The sequence below is a fragment of the Podarcis tiliguerta genome, assembly GCF_965153285.1.
Source record: "Podarcis tiliguerta genome assembly, chromosome: 5".
Taxonomy (NCBI): domain Eukaryota; kingdom Metazoa; phylum Chordata; class Lepidosauria; order Squamata; family Lacertidae; genus Podarcis; species Podarcis tiliguerta.
The window spans coordinates 10,522,125-10,533,935 of record NC_139538.1 but is presented as its reverse complement, the minus strand read 5'-3'; the positions used below and the strand labels follow the sequence as shown (position 1 = coordinate 10,533,935).

General features: G+C 42.4%; 1 protein-coding gene across 7 annotated transcripts in view; it reads right to left on the bottom strand.

The window, feature by feature from the left end:
- PEX5L (peroxisomal biogenesis factor 5 like) overlaps window positions 1-11,811 on the bottom strand; it is a 180,136-nt gene that overhangs the window by 47,483 nt on the left and 120,842 nt on the right. For 5 of the 7 annotated variants that reach the window (XM_083442173.1, XM_083442177.1, XM_083442176.1 and 2 more), the window contains 2 exons: window positions 10,588-10,692; window positions 1-97 (listed from right to left, as the gene is read on the bottom strand). The exon at window positions 1-97 is cut by the window's left edge and continues 15 nt beyond it. In XM_083442173.1, coding sequence (XP_083298299.1) covers window positions 1-97; window positions 10,588-10,692 — 202 coding nt within the window. The remainder of the gene's footprint in view (window positions 98-10,587; window positions 10,693-11,811) is intronic. The other 2 variants (XM_083442178.1, XM_083442175.1) reach the window with 1 other exon arrangement.

Genomic DNA, 11,811 nt, shown 5'->3' with positions numbered 1-11,811 from the left:
TCACAGGCCTTGCAATGGCTTCTGATTTGGTTTCACAAAGAAAGTCATCGATGGAGGGGCTCAGGAGGGGTCTGCTTTCTTGTTGCTCATTCACCAGCTAGTGACAGAAAAGCAAAAGTGGATGTGTGTGTTTGTGTGTGAGTCTCTCGAATGGCTGAACTATGCATAATAAGTCTTTCGGAAGCACAAAACAAAATGGATATAGCAATTAGGTGTGAGGCAGCAAATAAAAAGAGAGACACCATTAAGCAATACCTACGACACTCAACTTTAGATTTCCGCATTATATTCAAAATTCTAAAGAAATGTTTTACACAATTTATGATCAAATTAACCCAGATTTTGTGTGGCACTTCAATAGCTGGCAGATACATTTTTTGTATTTGTTATTTTCCACCTGGTAATTAGTCAGTGTTGTAACATGCCCTTGCGTCTGAATTGACCTTCCTCCACCAGATGTTGTTGGACCACAACTCCCATCAGCTCCAGCTAATATGGCCAATGGGGGGCACCAGGTTAGAGTTTTTGTCCAACAGCAACATCTGCAAGGCACCAATTTGGGGAACGCTGCTCTAGATTAAGAGAGAAACTTCAGGAAGTCCTCCAACTCAGGCTAGAAATGCAAAAGAAGAGTCACATCACCACCATACATTTAAAACACTTTATGCCATTTGAACAGTTATGGCTCCCCCTGTAAAAAAAGGAAGAAGAAAAGACAATGGGAACTATAGTTTTTAAAGGGTGCTGGGAGTTGTAATTCTGTTATGTTTTCCAACAACTCTCAGCATCCTGTATGGTGTGGATGTGACCATGGGGGCAGAGATGTGCTTGTGGCTTTCCCTTCATCCAATTTAGCTGTACAATTGCCTAAGTAAACCAAAAGCAAGCTTCCAATTTGGACTTTGAGGACATTTGAGATGAGCTAAAGGGCAGCAAAACACCAGTGGATATAAAGTAGGGTCAAACCTGACTAACTGCTGGGTGGAGAGCAAACCAGGGACTCCTAGCAGCATAACCAAGCAAAGAGTTGGGGATGCAATTCATATGTTGAAGACGGCATACATGTCTTACATTTAAGGCACATGGCTTCCCCAAAAGAATGCTGGGCACTGTAGCTTGTTAAGGATGCTGGGAATTTGAGAACCCTCAACCTGCTTCTGAGCTTTCATTGATTAGCTGTCTTACTTTGCAATCTATTATTCGACTCATTAAGTGGCTAAAATTAATCATTTTGTGGCACTATGCTGAGGCTATTGAATTAAGATAACTGCTTCATCTCATGAGTGAACATAACCAGATAATATATTATTTTGAAAGGTCATCTTAGGAGAAATTTGTTGTACCATGATACTGTTTGCCACCAGGTGATGGGTATGAGGTCAGCTCCCTGTTGTTGTTTGTAAAGCATTTTTAAAAATAAACAGATCTGCTGATGGAGTGACAGCAGTTTCATCCGCAACTTTAATGTAATTCTGCCATTTCAAAAATAAAATAAAGAATGCTAGAGAGACGATGAATAATGCCATGTTTTGAGGTGGGAAAATAATTGTTTAGCTCTACTGTGGAACTCTATGGGCTGCATAAATCAAGGGTAAGAGCAGGACTTTTTTTCAGCCTGAACTCGCTGCAACTCAGTTCTGACATGTCTCAGGTGGTCGCCATTGCCATTCTAAGAGAACAAGGGAGTTCCGGCACCTCTTTTTCTAGAAAAATAGCACTGGGTAAGAGGAAATGAAAGGGACGTGGGTGGTGCTGTGGGTTAAACCACAGAGCCTAGGACTTGCTGATCAGAAGGTCGGCAGTTCGAATTCCCGCGATGGGGTGAGCTCCCGTTGCTCGGTCCCTGCTCCTGCCAACCTAGCAGTTCGAAAGCACATCAAAGTGCAAGTAGATAAATAGGTACCGCTCCGGCGGGAAGGTAAACGGCGTATCCATGCACTGCTCTGGTTCGCCAGAAGCGGCTTAGTCATGCTGGCCACATGACCTGGAAGCTGCACGCTGGCTCCCTCGGCCAATAAAGCGAGATGAGCGCCGCAATCCCAGGGTCGGCCACGACTGGACCTAATGGTCAGGGGTCCCTTTACCTTTACCTTTAAGAGGAAATAAAAGGTTGGGAAAGGGCTTGGGTAAAGATAGGGAAGAGCGTTTCCTGAGGGATACCAGTGCAGAGGGCATTATGGAAGTCAGCTCCAGCAACCATGTCAACACAACCCTGGGCCTTGTACAAACCTAACACGATTCATTGCTCACATCCTGAGCCCTTAACCTGCACTGGTTGGAGGAAGGGGATGAATTGCAACAGATATGAACTTCCCAAATGAGTTGCTTGAGGCAGGCCTTCAATCACCAACTAGTTTTGCCAGAAAACCTATCCACATTGGCCACGGTGGGACCAGTCCATTCAGACCCTTCAATGCACCTTCAAGCAGGGCAATCTTTGCTTCCTGTGGATGGGAGCTGGGAGGCTGGTCCATCATAGCAAATGGGGCACTGCCCCACCAAGCTCAGCTAGGCCTCCCACCGCCGCCATCTTACTTACATCCAGCCTGTTGGCTTTCTCCTGCTTCAGTCTCAGTGCTGCCATTGGTGGAACCCAGCAGAGAGGAGAATGGGGGCAAAACTAGCATGAGTTGCCTCTGCCTGTCGTTGACACTGGCACCGTCTACTGCTGGCCTCTCTACCAGTCCTCTGCCCCACCAGCCTAAGTGGGCACTGTCTACCATGAGATGAGGGAGAGAAGGCTGGAGGCTGGGGAAGTGACAGATTTGACCCGGGTTTTTCAAAATTACCAATCCCTGATCAAAATGTGAAGGATTGTCAGTGTGCTTGTCAATGGCTCCTGGCTAATTGCCCAGGAAATCAGAAAGGCAGAGAAAGAGCAAACTTTTCAGTTCTTTCAGGAACTCAAAGAAGCCCGAGAAATGCACCTACTCAGAACCAATGTTACTTCCCAATCAATGAGACTCCTCCTGCTGCTTATGGTGGCTGCTAAGGGCAAACTTCCTTTGGGCTCTCTGTTCAGCTATTCACATCGAACGTCTCATTCTGGAGAAGGTGGGGGCTCTGGTAGACTCTCCAGAGACAGCCAGTCATTTAGATGCTGCACAGGCTGTCTCTGTCTAATGCCACTTTGTTCCTGCTCTCCGCCACCCATTATTTCCCAACTCCTATCTTCTTCTAGCATGTGCCCTGTCTCATGGGATGCGGGTGGCGCTGTGGTCTAAACCCCTGAGCCTTTTGGACTTGCCGATCAGGAAGTCAGCAGTTCGAATACCCATGACAGGGTGAGCTCCCATTGCTCTGTCCCAGCTCCTGCCAACCTAGCAGTTCGAAAGCACGCCAGTGCAAGTAGATAAATAGGTACCGCTGTGGTGGGAAGCTAAACGGCGTTTCCGTGTGCTCTGGTTTCCGTCACAGTGCTCTGTTGTGCCAGAAGCAGTTTAGTCATGCTGGCCACATGACCCGGAAAGCTGCCTGTGGACAAACACCAGCTCCCTTGGCCTGAAAGCAAGATGAGTGCCACAATTCCATAGCTGCCTTTGACTGGACTTAACCATCCAGGGGTCTTTACCTTACCTGCCCTGTGTCAAACCATGCTTGTAGGTCTATACTCTCTGCCCCTTCCTCCTCTCTGAAAGGCTCCTGGGGAGGCAGTCTCTGCCAGTCCTCCTCAACTGCCGAGCCCCTGACAAGGATGTGCTTCCATCTCCTGACGCCCCTCAGAGTGTTTTGATCCCCTTGGCCTTGCAGGCCAGTGGAACAGATGTTGTTAACTACTCATCCCCGTTTTTCTTACAACAGACCAGTACAGCTGCATTTTTTAGAATTTGTACATAGACTTTACCAGAATATTGTGTGGTCTAGCTATTCAGCAGTGGCAACTATGCTATGGCATGCCCGCCAACAACTTGATTCCTCAAACTGGGATGCACATCTTCCTCTTCATGTTACCACACGAATCACGTGACCCACACAAGGTCACGGAGGCCATACGGAGGCCATCTTGCGAAAGTATCTTGCGTCCTTTTCTAAGCTTAAAATGCCCTTGATGTAAAAAACTTTCCATTATGAGCACGAACGCTGATGTCATTATTCTGATTCATTATTAGTAATTGAAGTCATTAGTCACTTAAAAAAAACCCCAAAAACAAAAGTAGCTCAAAGTGGCTTACGGCTACAAATAAATAAATAACATATACATTAAAAACCGGCATAAAACTAATAACATGTAAAATATGTTCGTATTTTTTTAACAGGCAGGACTAAAACATCCCACCCACTGATAAAAGGAAAGCCTGGTGGAAAAGATTTAAAAAACAGCAACAAAAAAACCCTGGTGCCTAAAGATAAGGTAGGTGAGCCTCCCTTAAGTTGTAAATTGTCAATTAATAAAGAGAATAAAGAGGTTTTGCTCCACCCCTTTATTTTGTTTGTGTTGAATGAATGGATTTGTAGTTGGGGATTTATTTATTTAATTGATGAGCAGTTCAAGTTTCATCGCTTGCAATCTGCAGCCTGGGTTAAGCATAAAAGAAACAAAGGTACAGTGGTATCTTGGTACTCGAATGGCTTGACTCCCGAACAAATCGGCTCCCGAATGCCGCAAACTCAGATGTGAGTGTTCTGGTTTGCGAACGTTTTTCAGAAGCCGAACGTCCAACAGGCTTCTCGTTCCCTACACCCTCCTGCCCCAAATCGCTGTACTGGAAATTATTTATTATTTCATAAAATTTATACACTGCTTAATTGTAAAGAAAACCTCGAAGCAGTTTATAAAGAGAATAAAATGATAGAATTATCAGTAAAAGCAGTTTAAAACAACAATTTAAAATACACACCCAACATTTCTGGGTAGGATTGTCTAAAACAAAAATGTTTTTAGCATTCCTTTGATCTCTCAACCTGAGCCTCCTATTGTTTAAATGGGGTTGTTTTCTTGTGCATATTAATTATGGGTGCTTGTATTTTCAAGCTGGTGTAACTGGTTTTTATACTTGTAAACCGCTTAGTTGGGTGCTTGTATTTTCAAGCTGGTGTAACTGGTTTTTATACTTGTAAACCACTTAGTTGCCTATTTTGGCATAAAGTAGTATATAAATTGATAAATAATAGTGTCAATTTCACTACCGGTGCTGGGGAGAACCCACAGCCACTCCTAGCAAGGGATGGAGAAAGAAGGCAGAGAGACATTTTCCCTCTCATAATACTTGAACCCACAGCCGTCCAACAAAGCCTAACATTGGAAGATTCAGGAAGTACTATCTCATACAGTCCATAGTTAAGGTATGCAATTTGATACCACAGGATGGATGGTTTTAAAAGGCAACCAAACAGTTTTGTGGAAGATAAGGTTATTAGTCATAATGTCTGCCTGCTCCCTTCAATATTGGAGGCAGTGTGCTAGGAAACGCAATTGAAATTGCTATTAGGGTCACACACTGCTTGTGGACTTTCTGTGAGCATTTGGTTGGGCTCTGTGAGAACAGAATGCTGGACTAGATGGGCCTTTACTTTGATCCAGCAGTTCTGCTTTTACATTATTACTGTATTTTCCGCTCTATAAGACACACTTCCCCCCCCTCCAAAAATTAAGGGGAAATGTGTGTGTGTCTTATGGAGCGAATGCAGGCTCCTTGGCTTCACCGATAGCAACGTGGAGGCTTCGCGTTGCTTTTGCTGAAGACGCCTGAAGCCCCTGGAGCGCAGTTATCCGCAAGCCTTTGGAGCGCAGCAAGAGTTCCCGCTGCACTCCGAAGGCTTGCTGATAGCTGCCTGAAGCCTGGAGAGTGAGAGGGGTTGGTGCACACCTATCCCTCTTGCTCTCCAGGCTTCGCTTCGCTGGAGAGGAGCTGCACAGTTTTCCCTCTCTGCGCAGCGCCCCGTCAGTGAAGCGGGAGGAGAAATGGAAGGGGCTCTGTTTCTCTTGCCGCTTCGCTGAAGGGGCGCTGAGCAGAGAGGGGGAGAATTCCCCCCCCCCTGTTCTCCCCCTCCTATGGTCCGGTGTGTCCTATGGTCCGGTGCGGCCTATAGAGCGAAAAATACGGTATTTTTAATAAGTACAAATAATAATACACAGCCTCATATTAAAATGCAGCTCTGTGGTTTTCCTTCCAGTTGAACAAGAGTCACTGTGTGTGTGTGTGTACATAAAATAAAAAGTTAAACTGAAGTTCTTTGACTCTCATCCTTTCACACTTACTTATGATGAAACCAGCTAATAGAAAAATCTGTTTCATTTATATGAAGGGAAGGCAACTCAACTTATAGGCAGCCGGCCAATTTCTGAGATCTGTTTCTTCAAGGCGGTTTTTATTTTATTTTTTTAAATTATTCTCATGGGGATAGTCTGGCAGAAATTATACGCGAAAAATAAGTAAAAGAGGCAATAAAACATTAACTTACAAACTATCTGATTATCTGTTCATTGTTATGGCTTAAGAGTTCTTAGAGACAAATAAAGCCTACTGGCAGTTGCCCAGAGATGATTTTTCAAGCTATGTTACATATCTGGTTTGCTTAGGCATACGAGGAACAAGGATCAAAACGCAGAGCAAGGTCATCTCTACCATTAGGCAGAAGGAAGCAGCTGCTTCAAGCAGCTACTTTTAGGTGTCATGAAAGGGCAAATGGTTACCGTAATTTTTAATGTAATATAATTATAGTATTATTGGAGGGCTTGTGAGACTTCCTGTCTCAGGGCACAAGATACTTGGTCAGGCTCGAGTACTACTCATCTTGAGGAGGGGTTTTGTGTGTGTGTGTGTTTGTGTGCATTTGCTATTCCATCTCAGGCAACAAAATGTCTTTGGCCAGTGCTAATGACTGCAACCCATTGGACTGTTGCACCACATCCCTCTAGAATATGGACTCTTGAATGCTCCCCTTTAGGAGTCTTGCCTGATGCGCAGGCCTATTTACTGACTCAGACGTCAAGTTCTTATATAACATAATCGCCTGGCTTTCTGTCGTTCCTGTTGGGTCTTTCAAAACACATTTTACCATGGTTTTAGTCGTTCCTTATTTTAGCTACTCAGAGAGGTTTTACCTGAAGAGTGGGAAAGACCTTCCTTAAATAAATAAATGAAATAACCAACATAACATTTGGCAGTTCAGGCAGATCCACGGGGGGCTGCAATACACATTACCGGCTTAAAACACAAGTAGGCCATCCTTTTCCTCAATTTGGATCAAAGCTGCTTTGGAGGAAAATGTATCAAAACACAGTATTCCACAAGAAACAACATGGCAGCTACAGGCTAGAAATAGATTTGTTTGTACACCACTTTTTAAGCCAGTGGTGATAGCTTACTGCATACAGTGTTAATGGGAGTGTATATTGTAGTAGTTTCCCCTACAACTATTCCCTGTACAAACTATTGTTTATTTTTGTCCATTATGTAGCTGCTGTATCATATAGTACAATTGACACTTTTAAGTATGACATAGTTTCCAAAACAAAGACGTTCTTGATAAATTGACAGATGGTATTTCACTCCCTCACCCAAATGGGCATACCCTACTACACAATACCTGATATTTATGAGCTGATCTTACTTAGAAAATATGTCAGCATCCATTCTGCAATGGGTGGAAATATATATTTGAAATCCTGTTGCGTACTATGTTCTCAGTGTTAAGATTCTGCCATCCAGGCAGGCAAACCTTTATTGGCCTCATTTTATGCAGAAATCAAAATAAACGCACTAAAGTACTTGGCAGATGATCCTGCCTTGGGCAGACAGTTGGGACTTACTAGTCATTCTTACAGTTCTGTAATTACAAGGCTCAATTTACACCAGGGTTGGGTAATCTGTGGCCCTCCAGATTTGGTTGAAAGAAAACCTGCACCATTCCATTTGCCATGCTAGCTGAGACAGAGGTATGCTGGAGTCTAACAACATCTAGAGGGCCACAGGTTCGTTCCTGATTTGTACAATACCACTGTGGCATGGGAACTATTGAAAAACAGCTTTCCTGTGAATCGGTTTAGTCATTTGGATTGTTTGGTTACTTCCCAAGTCAACAACAACAACTCCAAAGGAGGCAAGCTGGCACTGGAAATAGTCACATTATCAAAACAAGCCATTGGTTCAATGCTTATACACATCCCCAATGCAGAACGGGAGTCCAGCCACAGGAAAGCATTATTTGTGTGGGTTCCTTGCTGCAAAAGGAATGCATAAATTGGGTCCAGGTCTTGCAGTTTTCCCTGTGGTATTACATTATACCAGACAAATGTTCTGAACAAAAGGTGCACATGGGAAGGCAAAGGACAAAGGCATCATAAAACAGCAAGACATTTATATAACAGGTATGCAAGGGAGAAAGGCAACATGAGCCTACTGCAAACGTGGGCACACGCAATGTGAGGACAATTATTGAAAATACTCACTCATCCACTTGGTTTTGCCTTCTCTTGGCTTTGTGTAGCCAACTGGTGCGTAACAAGGATGAAGTCAACTGGTACACAGTGAGAAAAAAGTGTACACAGACTAACAGATACAACATTTTACTTTGAAGGAGTGTATCACAAATGATTTATGGTAAACTGTTACATACAACCAATACAAATGGGGCACAAAACACATTATGAATCAGGTGTCTCAACAGGTACGATTCATAAGCTGATTTATGTAAAATCCAAATAGGATGTAAGAAAGGAGAGCATCCTATTCCATCACCCAGTCATGTCCCAGTGTAGAGATGTTTCACAGGATGTTTTTTCTACATGGGTACATCCATGTAAGAAGACTGTTCATGTGTCTCTTGCCACATGTATATATATATGTTGGGGAATCTCAGTGGGCAATGGATTCCCAAGGCATGTGCACATAAGAAGCCCAGACTGCCACAATCTTCACACCATTCAGCGTAATCCATGTAGGAAAACTGCCCTGTGTAATGCAATCTAAACACGGGACATTTTGAGTTTCTGTATATATAATGCAGCATTGCAAATCTGTAAGAGCAATCGAGAGAAAGTGATTTTTAGGTATAGGATAACGTTGGCAGTTGTTATGCATCATGAACATACAATCTGGACAACCCAGGGGGAAATTTTGAGCTGACCTTTTGTAATTATCCTAGATTTGTCAAATAAACCACCCAGTATTTAGAGAATAGTGGGACTGTGGAAATGAGGAAATGATTTTGGAATTCTAATCCAGATAAAATTTTAAACTATTGATTATCAGGGGTTATCGACCATCCTGCTCACCTGTGGCTAGTATGCTTAAAATCATTACTTTTATTTTACGCATATGCTCCGATCTGGCATTCAACTTAGAATGTATTTAACTTATGCTCCTATGTAATATATAGTAAGATAAATATCACTGGAAGATAACTATCACCAAGCAGGCATGCATATTCTAAACGTGACAAGCGTCACAGCTTAGATCAAAACGGATGCTATTTTATCCAATTCATGTTTAATAGTGTAATTTACACTATTCCTGGTTCGGATGTAATGCTAAACTATGGTTGAATGTTATGTACATGAGCATATGCCCAAACTTTAAATTGCAGTTCATCTTAACTTTGGTTTATTAAAACAACCATGGTTGTTTGAAGCTGGCTTGCATTAGCAATCAGTACGTAAGATTAAACACTGTCTAACCCTAACCCTAAACTGCGATTAGATAAAAAGAGAAGAGAAAGTTTCAGTCTCTTGCTTGCAGTTGTGCCAAAGGAGGAGAGAACAGAGCTGACAAGCCCAAAGCTCATTCGTTATATTGCATCTGAATGAAGCCAGAATCTCATATGTTGGCAATAGCTAGACCAAAAGCACACATTTTCAACAAAACAGGTTTTCATTTGATTGGGTGTATTGCTGTTGTTGTTCTTTACAGAAGAACCTATTAAAATTTCTCTACGCTTTTACAGCAGTTGTTTCGAACTATGGGTCTGCATATTGACTTTTACTCGTTACGTGAGAAGGGATTCAAACCGAAATGAGGGAGGTCCAGTGTTTTACAGGCACTGAAACATATTTTGCAAAGTGACACACACCTCTATGGAGAAGATGTTACATAAAGTTTTATCAACATACCTTTTGCTGTGAATGTGCATTTATATATACTCTGTTATGCAAGTATGGACAGCATGAATCACAGTTGACAGTTTCAATTGGTTTTAGACACTCTACTGGTAACTGACATATGTACGCTGTGGTTCTGTAAATCATTTTCCTCAACTCCTCTGTCGTTTTTGGTTTTTAAGCCCCAAGCCCTAATACACAAGATCAGGAAACACAAAGTGATTTCTTTCACTCTCTCTTTCTGTATAACATTGCGTATTATGCGTATTGGGTTTTCTAAAAGACCAAGCTGAAGTCGATTAGCTAAAGATAAAATGCATCAGCCGAAGTACTAACTATTGAAAAACAATGGCTCCCCCCCCCCCAATACGCCCCCAATGTAATTTGGGGTGGAAAGTGGCCTTACGTAAATATCTCTCCCAACCCCTGTTTTTCAATCTTATGAAACATTTGACTCCAAGAAGAGAAATCATTCTCGGCTCATTGCTGGTCTCCATGAAAATCAACATATGTCAGCTTCCTCCTCAGAATCCTACCATTCTGCCCACCTGTGATTTCATAGTAAGGAGGGGCTTTTCCTCGGCAGGCTCCTCCCTCGGTATCTCCTTCATCACCATGGCAACAGCCTTATCTGCCGCCCTAGAGCCTTTCCCCTATAACAGTGAAATCAACAATGACTCGTGTCAGGAGGAAACTTAGCAACCTGTTACAGATACAGAAATAGCTTATTATTATGGTTATCATTAGCACTGAGCCCCTAAAAACAACACCAGCCCCAAAATTAAACTAAGGTGTCAAGTGGAGAAAAAGCAATTTTCGGTCACTGTAAACAAAATTGTGAATTTTGCAATTAAAACAACAAGTGTAAAGTACTTAATAGTGATAACGAATAGACGTATGATGCCCAATGCTACACGCTTACTTCATAACAGCCGTTCAAGATCATATCAGCATTAGCCATGGGATCTGTGGTTTTTCCTCAGGTCCCCACAGAAATCCAGTGTATTATGTCGGGTATACTGATATTTGGCCAGGTAGTGACATTCAGCTTTGGGATATAATAATTTATAATAATAATAATTTATTATTTATACCCCACCCATCCCCAGCCACTCTTGGGATGCCAATTGTACAGTGTTTTGTTTCCCAGAATTGCTGGCCTACCTAGTGCAGGACAGGTATCAGACTAGGCTACAAATCAGCAAGCCTCCAGTTCGAATCTCACTTCAGCCATGAACTTACTTGATAACCGTAATATGGAAATAACATTATTATTAATTGATCATTAATTTATTTATTATCTGCCCTTCACCCTAAGGTCCCAGGGCCAGTTACCACATTAGAAACAATTTGAAGCAACTTATTGTATTATTCAACCTTACAGGTTCTTGCAAAGTTCACATTAAGCTCTTTAAACAGTCTAAAAAAACTGTATTATTACCAACTGAATGACTGGGCCTTGCCTTATTGAAGTTGAAGCCATAGAATTGAGCATCATGTGTGGTATTAATTATAATAGATGTTAAAGCAAGTGGCATAAACAGTTTTTCTAGCTTTCATTTGCAAACGACATCAAGCCGACCTCATTCATTGTTGGTAGTTTTGGGGTGAATGCAAACAGTCTGTAACAATGCAGTTACATGCTCATAAAATCTCATCAGGTATCTACTTTACCCCACTGATAGCTGCTGTTCTTAAAAGACAAAACATTAATCTCATGGGAAGTCACCATGTGACAAAAGCTTCAAACAGCCAGGCTGTCATGCAATTGC